This window comes from Patella vulgata, chromosome 2 (assembly GCF_932274485.2).
Source record: "Patella vulgata chromosome 2, xgPatVulg1.2, whole genome shotgun sequence".
Taxonomy (NCBI): domain Eukaryota; kingdom Metazoa; phylum Mollusca; class Gastropoda; family Patellidae; genus Patella; species Patella vulgata.
In genome coordinates this window covers 10,521,613-10,540,837 of record NC_065880.2, presented here as the reverse complement: position 1 = coordinate 10,540,837, position 19,225 = coordinate 10,521,613, and the positions used below count along the sequence as shown (strand labels likewise).

Below are 19,225 nucleotides of genomic sequence, written 5' to 3'. Positions count from 1 at the left end.
ACTACAATCAACGTGTGGCAGAATATACGACCATTAATTGGTAGCTGATTGTAAAGAAACTAATAATCCAAACATTGTGTATAAATATTGTGGAAAAAACCAGCCATGTGCATTTGGAACGGAAACATGTAATTGTTTTATTATTAAAAATCATACATTCTTTGGTTTTTATAAAAAAATCAAATAAATCCCTTCATACGTTTAAGCGTTTGCGAATTTAAGGATTTCATGATTACCATTTAAACAAGAGCAACGCCGCCGCTGCAATATACGTCCACATTCCTGCTTTGATTGATATGGTTTTTATTTAAAATGAAGGGAATGAAATATGAAAAGGCTGCAACAACTGTAATATGACAAGAGGCAGAGAAGGCTAGGTGTTTGTTTCGCCAAAATTTTTGCAGACTTATTATTAACAAAAGGGTGAATGTGACACCGCCCCAGGGGATCGGGGAATGCATCAAAATAAATAGTTGCTGTCCTTAAGGTATAAGGAATAAATATGCCAAGTTCCAAGATGATCCATTCAGAATTGCAGCCAATTGTGGGGGTTGGAGATGAAACAATCTAAATAGGTAGAACCCTGTTATTGAAATGATTGATATGCTGAATTTGAACAAAATCTGATCATAATTGAAACCTGTAGAGTATTTACGGACAAAAAAGTAACTAAAGAGTGGGTGTGACACAACTTCTGGTGTCGGGATATGCACCAAAATAAATAGTTGCTATTATGATCCATTAACAATTCCAGTATGTAAACGAAAAACACTAAAATTGGGCTGGGGGCTGGACCTGGATCAAATTGTAGATTATTTATAGAAAAAATATTAACAAAAAGGGGTGGGGTACAGCCCAAGCGTGCTGGGGGCGGGGGGAATCCTGTACCAAAATTAATAGTTGCCATCCAGGGGCAAAACAGTATTGATGATCCTTAGGGTATAAGGAATAAGTATGCAATGTTTTAAGTGGATCCGTTAAGAAATGCGGCCTGTAGAAGACAAACACTCAAATATAACTAAATGCGTGGTTCTGGCGCTGGGGTTCGGGTATGCACCAAAAATAACAGGGATCATCCTTAGTGTATCAGGAATAAGTATGTAAAATTTCAAGACGATCACTGAAGAATTGTGGCCTGTAGACGACACACACACACACACATACATACACAACCACACAGACAGGGAAGACGGCAACATGGAAGGATGTATTTTATGTACCAATCTCTCTCTCTCTCTCTCTCTCTAAAACTACTTTTTTCAAGGAAAAATTGCGCAATCTCAAAGAAATATGAAAAAGAATATAGAATATAGCTCTAACTCAATATTATTGATAATATTCGACATTAAAACACCAATTAGATTTCAATACTGATACATTTCAAACAATATTGATACATTTCAAACAATATTGATCCATTTCAAACAATATTGATTTTAGCTTAGGTCGATCACACCAATTTGAATTCTGTTGTTGTTCAGGAACAACTGTACAAATTATCCTTCCTGTTTCTTCGCTAAAAAGATTTATGTAAAAACCGAAAGAACTTTGTTGTGCTTTTTAAATGCTTTTAGTTAAAAATATTTAAGTTTCTAAATTTTAAACTACACACCTTTCACGTGATTCAAGTGAATTTTTATTTATCAAGAGCATGAAAAACAGAAAATGTAACTGACTTGGCCTTACCATGAATACATATTTTTCATTATATATTTTTAAACTATTATAGCGAGAACGACCAGCTCTTTATCTTAATCGTACATAATGCATCTTTAATGTACACACAATATATTATGTCAAAGCTAAATCTGTCGATTGCGGGGTTTTTTTTAGGCCTGTAATGTTATATAAACTATTAATTAGATATTTATTAACAAAACAAGACCATAATCAACCCTCGATTGCATCGGTTCGCCATTTAATAGTTTAATTTAAAAATGGGAAAGCGAAGCTAAGTCTCCAATATACCAGTGCCCTGGTTACCACAATGAACACATCTTGTCAAAACTACAAACAGTAATAACTTGACTCAGAATAAAGTAATCTGAATGAAATTTTTAATATTTTCATTTCACATTATCTATTTTGAGCTATCTTTATAAATAACTTATGGTAAAAAAATGCCACCACACCATTGTCCACAAATAACAAACCACGCGATTCCGTTTTACACGGGGGGGGGGGGATGACCGAATGGTTAGCACGTGCGCGCTGTATCACAAGGCCTGTCATTGAGTCAACTGACGTGGTTTCGAATCCCCTGCTGTACGTGACAAGGAGAAGGGTCGCCTGTCCAGCCTCGTGGTTTTTCTCCGGGACCTCCTGTTTCCTCCAAACTGCTAAAGAACCCTACGCGCAACCGAGTTATTAAATGAAATTAAACCATAAGTTAGTCCCGAAATGACCTAGTTTGTGTCGAGTGGGCGTTAAACCCCCTCTCTCTCTCTCTCCCTCTCTTTCTCTCTCTCCCTCTCTCTCCATTTTAAACCTGAATCATGATGGTATATATCTATATTTCACAATTGTACTTTGTTCATATAAAGTTGTACTGAAGACTAAATTTCCCGCCATTTCTGATTTCACTTGGTCCATGTACCACTGTTCTAAACAATCAAATGTCAACGGCTCAAATTCATAAAGCAGTTTATTGACGAATAAGTGTGGTGCCTTGGTCAAAACCGGCAAATCAGCTACTCCCATAATACACACAGCGTGACGAAAGTAACCGCTACCACATAACTCTACACTGTACCAGATTTTATAGCGGGTAAAATAATCCCTGTTCCGCTTCTCTCGATCTCCTGTATTAAATATAAAATAAACCACGAGAACCATTATACAATAATTGATATTGTTGCAAGTTGAATGTTAATTTGGTTCAAATATCATTTCAACGACCTTGACAAAAATTGAACTGGCCTTAATCGTCCACTCGACACAAACTATGTCATTTCGAGACTAACATATGGTTAAATATACTTCAATAATTCGCTTGCGCGTAGGGGTCTTTAGCAGTGGGAGGAAACTCCTTCCTTGTCGAATCGAAACCACGCCACTTGTTTCAAAGCCGTTACTTAGTTTTACTTTGCGTGCACCACAACCCGAGCGAGAGAGAGAGAGAGAGAGAGGGGTCTACTCATCCCGTAGTTTGTCTTTTTGCGGGAGGAAACCGGAAAAAGACATTAGGTTGGACAGGCGACTATACACCTTGTCGCGTACAAGTGATTGCTTGAAACCGCGCCACTTACCTTAATGACAGATCTTATGATCAAAGGCACACATGTAAGGCCATGAAATCACAACCCCGTCACGCTCTAACTCGATTTAACCTTCGCAACACACCCTATCCCCGCCCGGCTCTGTCTCGCCTTTGCTAATGCAACCGAATCGAACCTTTGTAACCCACCCCATCCTCGGCCCGCTCTATTTCGCCTTAACCTCCTTAACAGGCATATTGGTAATGCAACCGAATCGAACCTTCGTAACCTACCCCATCCTGGCCCCGCTCTGTCTCGCCTTTACCGGCATATTGCTAATGCAACCGAATCAAACCGTCGTAACCCACCCCATCCTCGCTCCGCTCTGCCGGCTCGCCTTAACCGCCATAACAGGCATACTGCTAATGTAATCTAATCGGAAATTCGTAACCCACCACTATCACTGCAACGCTCTGTCATTGCTAATCCAAACAATTAGGCCATACGTAACTCACCGATTTCTCATCCCGCATCTCCTCGCAACGTTCCGCCCCGCCATAACTGCAAACAATAGACAGTCCGGAAGTCACCACTCTTTGCCATCGCTGTGCCCCATCTCGCCCTAACAACAGTGATGACTGCAACTTTCTATACGTGGGGGTTGTATCAAGCTGTTACCTGGTTTATGCTTATACAAATATTATGATTATTGCCTATTGAGGGGGGTTGGATGGCCGAATGGTTTGCACGTGCGCGCTGTATCATAAGGCCTGTCATTGAGTCAACTGGCGTGGTTTCGAATCCTCGGTTGTACGTGACAAGGAGTAGGGTCGCCTGTCCAACCTCGTGGGTTTTCCCCGGGTCCTCCGGTTTCCTCACACTGCTAAAGACCCCTACGTGCAAGCGAATTATTGAAATAAAATTGAACCATGTGTTAGTCCTGAAATGACCTAGATTGTGTCGAGTGGACCAAAAACCCCATCTCTCTCTCTCCCCCCTTCTCTCTCTCTCTCTCTCTCTCTACGTACCTATGTATGATCCTGGTATTTGTAGATGTTTATTGTTGTTTAAAGAAGTGAAATATGTTTCATCAGGTGTTCCAATTAGCTTACACCATTCTAGAAAATCTTGAGCCGTTTTATTGTGTAGAACATAGTCTATAAACTGTCGGGAGGCTGTATAATGTAGGGAACCTTTACACGGTGTAATACCACCCGGTGTCGGCGGTCGACCAGCAATTCGATCTTTGTTCAATCTGGAAAAGAATACCACAGTTGTTTTCACAATGAGTAGGCTACCTTTGAAATACATGAGAACTGGTATCAATTGTATTTATGCAGGGACAGTTTTTGGCACATTTGACCAATTTTCTCGAACTTTTTACAGGTAATCTTTGTATTAGCACTATACTAATGACATCATTTGTATTAGCACTACACTAATGACACCATTTGTATTAGCAGTACACTAATGACACCTTTTGTATTAGCACTACACTAATGACACCATATGTATTAAAACTACACTAATGACACCATTTGTATTAGCACTACACTAATAACACCATTTGTATTAGCACTACACTAATGACATCATTTGTATTAGCTCTACACTAATAACACCATTTGTATTAACACTATAAGCAATAATAATGATTCAACTTACATCTTGGCAGCACCCTCTATATCATTAGCACCTTTATAAGCTTGTAATATTTTAACAAGTTGGTAATTTGTTTTTAAGGGGTATTCTTGGCCGGTTAAATTGATCACATATCGCCATTTTACTTTATGTTCATAGAGATCTTTTAGACATATGATCTCTGGTTCCAGAACACTGAATTGTCCCCATACGACATCTACACGTCGTGAAGCCAGGAATACATTGGGAAGACATTTCACAATCGACTTCAAGGCGTGATATATAACGCTAGAGGATTTTTTATCCAGGTGTATGCAGTAGACGTTATGTGGTCTATAAATAACTCTTAGTAATCGTTCTATTTGACCCACGTGTTTATAAACCATTAAGGTAAACGCAACTGGGAAATCTATCTCCTCGTCTGTTATTTTATCCACAATGTAGCCTCGATTAGACACGAATCTCGAACAATTAGACGTGTATTCTTTATACGATTCTGGTAGAATGACCATTCTCGGATGCGTAGCCATGTAACGTTTTGCTTCCCTGATGTATGTTGTATTCTTTTCAGGAATCAGTCGTTGACACATTTCTTTAACACTAGTAACAGCTTGTTTCTCGACAAAGAGTGGCTTAGTCCGTAATTCCGTGTAAACTGTATGGTTTTCGAAAGTTATAAATTTATGGCGATTTAGCATCATATAATAACTCGTTAAAATGCATATCACAATAAACATCATTAAAATTATCCAGCATTTGCGCACAAAGCGGCCATTGAGCATATTCTTGAACCGGGACATTTTCTGAAAAAAAACATGGATAGTATTATTTCTATAATTATTATTATTATTATTATTATTATTATTTCCATAAAGGGGGTCACGGTGGCTACGTGGGTAAGACGCTGGCTCGCTAGCCTGGAGGTCGGGTGTTCGATCCCTGCATTGGCCGAGAAAGCTCATCCAGATTTTCCGGCGTGCCCCCCCCCCCTTGTTGATCGGATGGCATGCACGTAAAAGATTCCTTGACAGTTGGAATTCGATATAAGAGTAGTCGGCAGTTCTGCTGTTGCCGGGCAAAATGTCACTCACTGTATGGCGTATGCCCGTCTTCATTAGCCAAGTTCGGAGCAGAACAGTAGGACGTTAAACCCCATTTCATTTCATTTCAACAAAGTGTGTCCTCGGGCGGTTTACAATAAACCGTACATGGATGTTACTGATAAGCTTAAGTAAAACGATCACACATAATATTGAAATATAAATTTTAATTAATGTTGAAACAGCATGTATTGTTAACAATAGGTAAAACGGGTTGCAATTCATCAGTGGCTTTACCTAGTATACCACTGAACAGGGGCGTGCTGGCCCCGAAGGCGCGCCGCTGTTAGGGGGTCTGGGGGTGTTCTCCGCCCAGAAAAGTTTTGAAATTTGACAACGGGAAACGCGTTTTGCAAGCACTTCTGGGAGAAATCTAGGTATCATATTTTCCAAATTTATGCTGCTATTTTGACTATAAGACATACTACTGTACTACACAAGACACTCATGACAGGTATGCTTAATATAATGCTAATACAATGTATTTCTATCCAAATAATAAATTGCATCTTATACATATCGAGGCATGAATATTGTATGAATCTTTAGTCTCTATGAGACATGATACTAACACAAAAATGCTGGAAATGCAATTATGCTATAAGCACCACCAATTGTTTTAATCAAAGACCATTTCACCTTAAGGTGACCGAGACATTTGCACGTCAGCATAATATATTTTACTAATCGTTGTGTATGTATGATTTTTCGCGTGCCCACTCTCAATTTTTTGAGGGGATTCCGCGTGAAAATTAGAACTCTCATGGGGGCCCGCTTATACGGGTGGACTTATTGTTTAATGGGGGCCTAGGAGGACACCGTCCTCCTAAACTCCCTGCCAGCACGCCCCCTGCCACTGAATTAAACGAGTCGAAACGAAAAGTGAATAGCGAACAAAATCAAAGTCTTTTTAGCGACAACACGTAAATACTTGAGTATTTTGCTAATTTTTCTGATATGATGAGAACCAATATTGCTAATAGTGAATGGGCAGGGGGAGGGGAGGGGAGAAGGGAGGGGAGGGAGACCGTGTTAAGTTGGCGTCTGCAAGAACAATAATATCACAGTTTAATGTTTTTAGTTTTGCCAACCACAGAGTACTCAATCTTTTCAGCGTTGAGTTTTAGAAACTTTTAACTTATCCACGTCGTGATATCTTTAATACATGTTTCATTTTGAGTTTGGAGAGACCACAATCATTACTCATTTAAATACGTAAGTCTATTGGGGATTGATTACAGCGCTTAGAGCATGCTCATGGATGGATTAAGCGCTATATAAATGTACATTATTATTATTATTTATTATTTTATGGATTAATTTGAAATTCAATGGCTACGTAAACCCTATATATGATATATCACAAGCCTTACATTGCGTGATACTAGATCCTAACTAGATCGTTAAATTTTGGCGGCCATTTTGGAATTCGGATAGAACCCTAGTGAAAATGACGTCACAGAAGTGACATAATCTCAGACAGTTGGTTATGGGCTTGACATGTGAATAGATAATAATGTAGATAACATTCGAAGGCGTAAAATGACACAATTCATAATATTATTATTTCAATAAATAAAGGGATACCAAAAACTAGTCAAATTATCATTGTAATGGTAATTCCACGATAATCACGCCGAAAACAGGCAGGGACCAATAAAACAAACCCTTGAACAAGATAAATACACGGACGTAGCTTGCATTAAACCACAACAGTAGTATCAAATCAAGTGAATGGATCCCTGGGTTGGCCGTAGTGATATAACCATCACTTAAATTGTCTCAAAATTAAAACATGCCACGATGAAATGTAAAATTTCCCAAATATTATATTATTCTGGTGTGTGTTTATTATAAATTATTCTGGTGTGTGTTTATTATAAATTATTCTGGTGTGTGTTTATTATAAATTATTCTGGTGTGTGTTTATTATAAATTATTCTGGTGTGTGTTTATTATAAATTATTCCGGTGTGTGTTGTTTATAAATTATTCTGGTGTGTGTGTGTGTTGTTTATAAATTATTCTGGTGTGTGTGTGTGTTGTTTATAAATTATTCTGGTGTGTGTTTATTATAAATTATTCTGGTTTATAAATTATTCTGGTGTCGATTTATAGCTATTTAGCTTATAGAAATGAGGAACAGAGTCAGGTAAAAAAAAAAGCAGATGTGGTCATAACGGTCTTAAGCCACAACGGCCAAAATTCACTTTGGTCAAAACGGTCATATTTTGGCCATAACGGCCAAACAATATCAATTTAATGAAAAACAATATCAAAAATAATATATTTTACAAAACATTAATTTACCTTTAATGAAGATAACAACTGACTGTTAATCATTTGACAAGAATAACAATTCACTTTTAACAAGATATGGCTATTTCTATTCCAATTAGTAATAACTGTGTCGTTTGCTGACACCGATATTAATAAGAAGAATACATCGACATTTTAAACAGGGAATCTGTTTACTTGTAACGTATGGTAATTTGTCATAGAATGCAACCTTAGATATCAGAAACGTAAGTATGTTGAAATATTTTAAATGTCAAAATGTAAATGAAAATATATCTCATTATTAATATGTTTCTTTTCAAATATACTATTACTAAAGCACGACTTATCATTATTATTGGGGTTTTTTTCTTTTTAGAAATACAGAATATATGGTTCTAGCTGATATTTCTATTGTTACTTCGACAACTAATATGTCTTTCAATGAAGATGGTTTTGAAAGATCTATGGAAATGAAATGAGTTGCACGACATGTACCATTCAATTTTCGCTGTGAGGCTTGCAAAAATGCTACTGCTAGGTTCAGGTTCTCCTCGCTATATATCACACATAGCCGTCGAACCAGGGTCGAACCCGGGGCTCCAACGAATAAAGTTTGACAACACTTCTAATGCTTACGTGTGTATATATGATTTTTTTGTAGGCAACTAATGTTGTTTGGGTTGATTACTGCCCAATATTCATTGACGATTTAATCCAAAAATGGATAATCGAGACTAAGTTTGTTTATCGTACCGACTTTAATAATGATGATGATTGAGGTTAGGCCTAAAATTCAAAGGCTAAAATCTCGGTTCAGAGTGGAGCAATTTGATTAACATTTTCAGTTTATTCTCTTTAAATAAATAAACCTGCTTAGTGTTCCTCGTCCGTCATTATTTACTAGAAAACATAACAACTAAACGCAACTCTATGGGGCCAGGGAACCACGGTGCCTCAGTCTGTAAGATGATAGCCCAGAAAGTTCTTGTGAATTTCAAGTGACTTAAAAATACGCGAGATATTGAAAACGAAAAGTGTACATACAGCATATGGATACAGTAACAAGCTTCTAATTATGCGATTGCTGATAGCCATTTGGAGTTTCAACAGCACCGTATACATTCTAGGCATCCATGTTCGTGGAACAAAATTACTCGTTTGCTATTGTTTCTAACTTGTATCAGTTTAAACTGTTTCATTAATCGAATATTCAGACATATCGTGGTATTTTTCAATATATTGATATTAAAATTGATTTGTTGTGTTATATATATAGTGTTAATATAGAATATATAAAGGGTAAAAATACCTAAAAAAAAGTACTATTGTTAATCGGCATACCTTTTATCATTTTATCGTTTACCGTGAAACAAAGTAGTTCAGCTTTATGGTTGTTCTAATATTTCTGGAGCTAGACTCTGTTACGTCTTTTTTGTATTCCTGGTTGTTTTCAAATTTGAGTGAAGTCTGTGTCACTACAGGCCCGGGGCTGTACAGAGCAGTGGACGCTTACGGCTGGCCTCCGGATCCATTCACTTGATTTGATATTTGTTTATTTGGTGCAATGTCTATTTTCTGTCTAGTCCGCAGGTTTATCTTGTAGATTTTTGTTTTGCGTGTAGTGCGGTCCTTCTGAAGACGTGAGAAAGTGGATCTGAGAAGTGCCTTTCAAATCCTGTCAGCTGAATCCAATGCCTACAGAACTGGTGAAGAAGCGTGTGAATATCCTAGCACCTTTCATTACAGACTTGATAAATGAATCTTTGTAGACACGGGGGCTAAGTGGGTAAGACGTTGGCTCGCTAGCCTGGAGGTCGGGTGTTCGATCCCTGCATTGTCCCCCCTTGTCAGTGATACAGGACGGAGGGCCTGACAAGAACAGCTGTCTAGTCATTCGGATGAGACGAAAAACCGCGGTCCTGTGTACACATTGGCGTGCACGTAAAAGATCCCTTGACAGTTGGAATTCGATATAAGAGTAGGCCGTACTAACGCTGTCCGGGCAAAATTTCCCTCATAGCACACTGTATGGCGTATGCCCGTCTTCATTAACCCATTTAGGAGCAAAACAGTAGGACGTTAAACTCCTAAATTCAAATATTTCCCATACATTGTCTATTGAATTGGGTTTTTTTAATTATTTTTTTTATGAATGATTATGTGTACTACTTCAATATATATGACTGTTAAATTTTTCCGAAACCATTTGAGGCTAAGAGGAATTTATTTTGAGACGTAGTTTTAGCTATATGCTAAAACATATAAATTTCATGATGCTATATCTCACCCACTGCGGGGCTGAGGACAATTCTATTAATAATGGAAGTTGAGGACTACTAATACTAATATGTGGTTTTGACAAAATGACTGGCACGGATTTCTTTCATATTAAATTTGATGGTCGAACTTGAAGAAAATGACTTCATTTTTGACATCATTTTTCCAATAAAATCATTCATTGCCTGGATTATTAGGCCTGATAATGCCCCATGCAACCGCCTTCCAGCAATTCTGTGTAGGGCTGGTACAGATGATTCGGGAGTTCCACAAGGATCAGTCCTTGGACCTGTCCTTTCTGTAATGTATACTAAGAATATGGGACAACTAATCGATAATCATGGTTTCTAGGACGACATTCTTATGCAGATGATACACAGCCGATCGCTAATTATTCCCTTTCAAAAACTGTTTCATTCCCTAATTATTCTGACATCAAATTGTGTACACATGACATTAAAGATAGGATGACAAGAAATATGTTGAAATTAAATTTAATTGAATTAAGTAAATCAGAATGTATTTTATGTGGTCAAAATACACATCTGAAAAATACAAGTTCAAATGATGTGGTTGTACGAGATGCAATATTTTTACCATGAGACACTGTGAAGAGGTTTTGGTGTCCTCTTGAGCATGGACAGTCACATTAGTGAAATTTGTCGAAACTGTTATCTTTGGTCCAGGAACTTTATTAGCCAGGAAGCAGCTGCTACACTTATATGTTATTTGGTATTCCCAAGGATTGACCACTGTAACAGCTTGTGAGTAGAAACATCTAGTGCCAATATTAAAACAAATCAACTTGTAGAAAATACCGCAGCTCGAATTCTTACCAGATCATCAAAACACTCTCATATTACTCCTGTTCTGAAATCAATCTATTGGCTGCCAATCATCTTCAAAAGTCTGTCTTTGACGTATCAGTATGTGAATCATTCACAGTGAATGGCTTAGCTCAAATATACTTATCTAACTTTATGCACATACAGGTCCCCTCGAGCAACCTCCGGCCGAACTCACATTCATCAGTTTTGTTGGTCAAGGTGAAAATTAATATCATTTGGATACGGATCGTGCTCAGTGAAAGCGCCTAAACTGCGTAACAATCCAGAGATCATTAAATCATCTCAAACCCTTTCTTGTTTTACAGCAAGACTTATCAAGATTAATTAAATTAATTTAATTGTATGCGCAGTGGACACGCCTCTGTACATGGAGTACGTGCGCTATATAAATGTACATATTAATATTATTATTATTATTATTCGTCAGGCCCAAGTTAGATTTGCACTCCAGCATCCAAGATGGCGGATGAAATCAGCTGTTCATTTTCCCGTCTTTTGCACAAATAAAATGCGGTTTAGTAGCCAGTTATCCGAAAGAAAGCAATAGCCAGAGAAATGCCGCTCTGGCCATTGCTGGATTGACTTCTGATACTTACGTTTTTGGGGGAGTGTGTCTATTCTTCCCGTTCAATCAAGTCGCTCCTAAGTAAAGTCTTTCATTTAATCTGGGTCTTCCCTAAAACTTTGGACAGTGATTTAAGGTATTTAAAACGGTGAAAATATTGTTCGTCTCCAAACAGTATAGTTTACATTGTAGCCATGTTGATAGCATCGTTTGTCACACAATTAGTTTTTCTTCAATATTCTGCTATGCACTGGTTAATTGGGCGTAATAAATTTCGTGAATCATGACGTAACGTTATGTTAACATATTTGAAACTCTGTTTAAACCAGAATTATATTGTTACGAAGTTAGGTATTGGTTGTTAATCGGACTATTGACGAGTCATAATTTGGAACAGAAATTTGCTTTCATTACGGCAGTGTTGAGTAGGATTAGGTCTAATCAAAGTAAACACTGCGGTGAGTATGCTAAAAATAGTGACCTTATGTTCATATACAATTTGTTTTTTGTCTTTTTGAAATATCGCTTGATTCGTTTGTCAAGTATAGACAGATGTATATGACTAGTACACTATTTAGTTTTTACAATTTGCTGTTCAAAAATCCATCATCCTTCCACTAGATCATGAGGTTATATTGCCGAATTAATAAAATGTTGACAAATAGTCTAGAGACATGAATTGTATTTACCAAGAGCAGCTCTTTTGGCATTTACAGTAAATTAAGCTTTTCAAACTTCATCGTTTGAAAATTTTAACCGTGTAATTGTGAGCTCAGTTTTCGTGATTAGATACTTATTGGATAGATAGACAGATAGATAAATTTTAACGGTGTAATTGTGAGCTCAGTTTTCGTGATTAGATACTTATTAGATAGATCAGATAGATAGATAGATAGATAGATAGATAGTAATAAGTATTTGTAGTTTTGATTATGGAACATGAAAGTATATAATCTGCGTTTATATTTATTTGTTTATTTCTATTTTTATTATGGCTTGCTCTTAATGGAACTGGAAACCACGTTAATTTGGTTTCAGGTGCCATGTTACGCTTTTCAGTGTGTAAATAAAGTGGTTTATTTTTCTTCATTTTTGTTGAATATCGTTATTTTTGTACAAAAATGGAAATTATTTACTACTAAACGGGTCGAGTGCCACCCAATTTTTTTCTTGATCTTAATACTATAGACCATTGCCTTTTCAGTCAGCATTCCAAAAAAATACTTAAACCCGCAGTGGGTGAGATATAGATAGATTAAAATGACATACCTAAATTGAGCTATTTTGGTACCTTGCAGCAATAAGTCCCTATACCAAAAACCGCCCCATGAAAATCCATCAAACTTTCAGAATGTAACCTCACTAACCATATCTGCTACGCTATAAAGTTTCATTAATCTACTCGCCATAGTTTAGTTGTACGAAATAATTGAAAAGTGGCCTGAAAATGATGATTTTTTGGCTTTTTTCAGTCTTAAAATTTCAAAATTTTTTCTACGGTCTAAAAATGGCTCGATTGATCTAAAATTGTGGCAGTGGGGTTTGGAGGGGTTACCCATCATACATAAAAAAAAATGGTGAAAATCGGTCACCCACCATGTGCCGGTCTCTGCATGGTTCTCTCGCAAACGCATTCTTAAGTTACAATCGTTCTTCGTGAAACGCATACAATTTAAAATTTCATTTTGATTTTAGTTAAAATCTATTTTAGTGATTTTAGTTTAAGTGTTTGTTAAACATGGCCCTGGACATGGTGGTGAAAGGTTATGGGATAGAACCCATTTTGTTAGGAAATTCTAGTCGAGAGATGGGATCGGAATCAGTGATAGACGAGTGATTAGGGATCTGAACGCCCCTCACCCCAGCTGTTCATGAATGGATGGATATATTAACAACACAGATTAACCAGGCTTACGAAGATGGGTTGACCTACTCCACGCCCGTCACCCTCAGCAGTTAATGAATTGATGGATATATTAACAACACAGATTAACCAGGCTTACGAAGATGGGTTGACCTACTCAACGCCCCTCACCCCCATCAGTTAATGAATGAATGAATGAATATACGAGCAATACAGATTATCCAGGCTTACGATGATGTTTTTAACTAATGAATCTCTTGTTTTCAGATTCGATCAACTGAACGCCCCTTACCCCAGCTGTTCATGAATGGATGGATATATTAACAACACAGATTAACCAGGCTTACGAAGATGGGTTGACCTACTCCACGCCCGTCACCCTCAGCAGTAAATGAATTGATGGATATATTAACAACACAGATTAACCAGGCTTACGAAGATGAGTTGACCTACTCAACGCCCCTCACCCCCATCAGTTAATGAATGAATGAATGAATATACGAGCAATACAGATTATCCAGGCTTACGATGATGTTTTCAACTAATGAATCTCTTGTTTTCAGATTCGATCAAATTTCACTTAGCTTATATCAATCATACGTTGTCGAAACTGATTTCAAAAGACGGGGTTTCAATTAATTTTACGCGATTCAAATTTCCTGTTAGTTCTACAGAAAATGTAATATCAGAACTATTCAAAATTTAACTAATCGACGAAACAGACGATGCATCTCTAAAAAAAATTTATGAAATGAAATGGGACTTCATATCCTATAGTTCTGATCCGACTGGGTTAATGAAAACGGGCATATGCCATACAGTTTGTTATTGGGGTAATGTTGCCCCGACTGTGGTGCTACGACCTACTCTTATTTCAAATGGCGATTTGTAACAAATCTCAGACACTGAGGCTTTCATGAATTAGAGACGGTATGACGCCATTTTACCATAATGACGAAAGCCCTGTATAGGCTTTGGTTGTGTGTAGTAAATATAAAACTTCTTTTGTTTTAAAATGGGAATAACGTAATACCTAATTATCCTAGAGGGTCATTCCATGTCAAGTGGAACACATTTCGGAAAGTTGGGAACATGACCCCCTCCAAAAAATATATATAAAAAATATGTTTCATAGAATGTGGCCTTATGCTAAGAAGTCTAAAATTATACCTCTCTAGGTATAATTGGCACTTGAAATCTGTGCGGTGATCAAGTCTTAATGGCTGTTAAGAAAATTGTTGACTTTTCACTTTGATTTTAAAATAATTTCTAAATGACCAATACTCCTCAAACGTTTATTTTTTGAGTAAATTTTTGCGTAGAATTATTATTATTATTATTATTATTATTATTAAGAACATTTATATAGCGCACAATTCACAAAGTGCTCAAATGCGCTTTACAAAACAAGTAGTAAAAACAATATAACACACACAAAGTACAATACAATAATTCAGAAATAAAATAAACTAACATAAAATTTAATAAATTTATACATAAAACTGTAAATAATAAAAGAAAACTATTGATTACAAAATAAGAGTATTTAAATATCACGATCTGGATTAAAATATACATTCTTCAAAAAATGTTTTAGTTATAAATTAAAAGCTTCTTTAAATAAATGAGTTTTAATATTTTTCTTAAAAATTGTAATTGTTGTAGAATTTCGAATGTTAAAAGGTAACGAATTCCAAACTTTTGGTGCATGAACACTGAATGCTCTATCACTTATTGTTTTTAATCTTGATCGCCGTTGACATAACAGTAAACAATCAGATGAGGACCTCAAAGTTCTAGAGGGTGTGTAAATTTGAATTAAATCGCTTAAGTATGAAGGCGCAAAACCATTGAGGCATTTAAAAACTAAAAGAAGCAATTTATATGCGATTCTAAAACGAATGGGTAGCCAATGTAATTTATTAATATAGGGGTAATATGATCGGTATGTTTAGATTTAGTGATAAGCCTGGCAGTTGAGTTCTGAACCATTTGAAGTTTGTGAATTAAATTATCAGGGATACCAGATAAGAGTGAGTTACAGCTGTCCAGTCTAGAAGTTACAAGTTACAGCTGTCCAGTCTAGAAGTTACAAGTTACAGCTGTCCAGTCTAGAAGTTACAAGTTACAGCTGTCCAGTCTAGAAGTTACAAGTTACAGCTGTCCAGTCTAGAAGTTACAAGTTACAGCTGTCCAGTCTAGAAGTTACAAGTTACAGCTGTCCAGTCTAGAAGTTACAAGTTACAGCTGTCCAGTCTAGAAGTTACAAGTGAATTTACAATGGTTTTTATAATATCAGGGGCTAAAATTGTACGAATTTTACTTATATTTCTGAGATGAAAATAACATACTTTACAAATATTATTGATTTGATTGCCCATGGCCATATAAATGTCAAAAAATACACCAATGTTTCTTGTTGACTCAACAGGTTTGATAATGTGAGACCCTATTAATATGTTAATAAGTATAGTAATCATTTTGGATCTACATTGTATTGTTCTAATTTTATTTTGCCTCCTTAATGAGAAAAAAAATTGGTGATTTCGCTCCACAAATTGGAATATTGGACTTTGACAATCAGATTAAAATTACTTCTAGAAGACTTAGGCCCCTCATATTTGTTATTTTAGAGCAACTTAGCACTGAATGGTTAGCACTTTGCATACTTATTCCGTATACCCTAAGGATGTTTCCTGTTGTTTTTGGATATATTCCTTATATCCAAAGGATGACTGTTATTATTTTTGGTGCATGCCCGACCTCCACGGACGGCGATTTGATTTTGGTGCATGCACAATCCCTGTCATTTTCCAAGATCTTCCATTCAGAATCGCGTCCCACGGGCGATAAACATAAAAAAAACTGAGCGTTGTTGTGCCCCTGGGGGTCGGGCATGCATCAAAATCAAGTCACCGCACAGATTTCAAATTTATAAGCCATCAAATACACAAAATGGACTTTAATGTATGTTATAGTGGGATGATTTGAAGTTTCATTATCAAACTTTTTCAGAATTTTAACCTCTGTCCCACATGACCTAAATTGAAGGTGAAAATGGGTATATTCTGTACGTTTTCAGTGTGCATTGAATTTCGAGACTGGATATTTGGAAAAGTATAATTATATCCTATCGACACAATGAAAGTCAACGTGTATACAGTTATAATAAATAGATCTATATAATTAAAAATATCAGCTCACATCAAGTAGCCTATATACAACAGATGGTATAGATTTATGACATTTTCAATACACATAAGATATTTCATAATAAATAAAATGAAATGAATAATTGATATACATGTATTAAAATACCGTGTTATTAGAATATTGTGTAAGAGAAGTTATATCAAGGGCTTCATCAGTGGCTTACTGGGTGGGTAGGCAGGTTAGGCGATGTTTGCAAAAACAAAAGAAACTGGAAGTGGTTGATAACACTCGGATCCGGTGAGATTTCCAACTAGGGTATAGGGATGGGTGTGGCTATGTGCCCTCTGTTCCGAAAAAGCGCCCACTCAATGTACGTATATGCACCATTGATCAATCCTCCTTGTTCGTTGGCTTTAGTCCGGGGATCATGTGGCTAAGTGGGTAAGACGCTGGCTCGCTAGCCTGGAGGTCGGGTGTTCGATCCCTGCATTGGCCGAGAAAGTTCATTCAGATTTTCCGGCGTGGTTTCCCCTTGTCAGTGATGCAGGATGGAGGGTCTGACAAGGACAGCTGTCTAGTCGTTCGGATGGTACGAAAAACCGAGGCCCCATGTACACATTGGCCGTAGCGCCGCTTCCCGGGCAACATTTCCCCCATAGCACACTGTATGACGTATGCCCGTCTTCATTAGCCCAGGTTAGGAGCAGAACAGTAGGAAGTTAAACACCATTTCATTTCATTTTGGCTTTAGTCCTTAGTTGGACAGGAAACTAGTTAATTTCCTCTTATTTCGATTTTAAAAAGTTTGCAGTTGGCAACCATTTATGATCCCCGGATTAAAATTGTCATGGGCGGACTGGGTAGCTCTATGACCTCCGACCAATTCGGCTTAAATCCAATATTCTGGGGCCTGTTTCACGAAATTTTAACTAAGATAAAATCCAAATTCTAGTAACTTGATTGGATAATATTAGATTTATTTTAGTGCCTAGCCAATCAAAATTTAAGTATCTACTAAAAAAAGATAAAATCCAAATTTTAGTAATTTGATTGGATAATATTAGATTGATTTTAGTGCTTAGCCAATCAAAATTGAAGTATCCTCAGTAAACATTTCGTGAAACAGGGTCCTGGTGTTGTGTCGTTTTATATGAGAGAGACTACCACTGTCATTACACGAGACTACCACTGTCATTACACGAGACTACCACTGTCATTACACGAGACTACCATATTTCAATTTAGTTTCAATCATTCACGTGGGCGGAGGGGGGCTGATGGCCGAATTGTTAGCACGTGCGTGCTGTATCATAAGGCCTGTCATTGAGTCAACTGGCGTGATTTCGACTCCCCGGTTGTTCGTGACAAGGAGTGGGGTCGCCTGTCCAACCTCGTGGGTTTTCTACTGGTCTTCCAATTTCCTCCCACTGCTAAAGACCCCTACGCACAAGCGAATTATTGAAATAAAATTAAACCATATGTTAGTCCTAAAATGACCTAGTTTGTGTCGAGTGGACGTTAAATCCCATTTCTCTCTCTCTCTCTCTCCATCATTCACATAGGTGTTTTTAGCAGCGGGTGGAACCGGAAATATAACCATCGGGATAGATCAGCGACCATACTCCTTATCACGTACGAGCTGTGCATCGAACCCACGTCACTCATGATCTAAAGCACACGTATTAAACCATTCAACCAATACCCACCGCCTCTCCACTCCCTCCCCACCCCCTCGCTGTAAGGGACTTCGCCATCAACCATGCCTCTGTAGATATTTGTGTTCTAAGCAAACAGGGAACCACGCCGGCTAAGTGGGTAAGACGCTGGCTCGCTATAGCCAGGAGGTCGGATATTCGATCGCTAAATTGCCGAGAAAGTTCATCGGAATTTTCAGACGTGGTTTCTCTTTGTCAGTGGTCTGACAATAACGACTGTCTAGTCCTTCGGATGAGACGAAACACCGAGGTCCCGTGTATACTTTGGCATGCACGTAAATGATCCCCTGGCAGTTGGAATTTGATATAAGATTAGGCGATAGTGCTGCTGCCCCAGCAAAATTTCCCTCATAGCATACTGTATGGCGTACGCCCGCCTTCATTAGCCCAGTATAGGTGCAGAGCAGTAGGACGTTAAAACCCATTAGCAAACAAACCGGGAATGTAAACTTTGACTTTTCACTTGCGCAGATAACAGGGCGTATGGTCAACAGCGCCCACGTTAGCCACCCAAGCCCCGGCGATGTAAAAAAAAAGAAAGGGAATATGCCAGACTGGTGATCAGGCAAATCCTAGTAAGCTTGCG

At 37.5% G+C, this 19,225-nt stretch overlaps 1 protein-coding gene across 1 annotated transcript; it reads right to left on the bottom strand.

Moving 5' to 3' along the window:
• LOC126812234 (beta-1,3-galactosyl-O-glycosyl-glycoprotein beta-1,6-N-acetylglucosaminyltransferase 4) lies at positions 1 to 9,362 on the bottom strand. Its single transcript, XM_050538520.2, has 4 exons — positions 9,262 to 9,362; positions 4,863 to 5,641; positions 4,226 to 4,452; positions 1 to 2,801 (listed from the first exon to the last, which is right to left on the bottom strand). Exons 1-4 carry the CDS (start codon positions 9,346 to 9,348, stop codon positions 2,494 to 2,496), a joined length of 1,401 nt encoding a protein of 466 aa, XP_050394477.2. The 5' UTR covers positions 9,349 to 9,362; the 3' UTR covers positions 1 to 2,493.
• Between the last annotated feature and the right edge of the window lie 9,863 nt (positions 9,363 to 19,225).

What these genes read in the sequence shown, in the direction of transcription:
- LOC126812234 (XM_050538520.2), bottom strand. Translation starts at nt 9,348, where the DNA reads ATGCCTAGAATGTATACGGTGCTGTTGAAACTCCAAATGGCTATCAGC. An exon ending in TGTTACTGTATCCATATGCT is followed by an intron (nt 5,642 to 9,261) that starts GTATGTACACTT and finishes GTTTTTTTTCAG; the next exon opens with AAAATGTCCCGGTTCAAGAA. An exon ending in ATAGAGGGTGCTGCCAAGAT is followed by an intron (nt 4,453 to 4,862) that starts GTAAGTTGAATC and finishes ATTCTTTTCCAG; the next exon opens with ATTGAACAAAGATCGAATTG.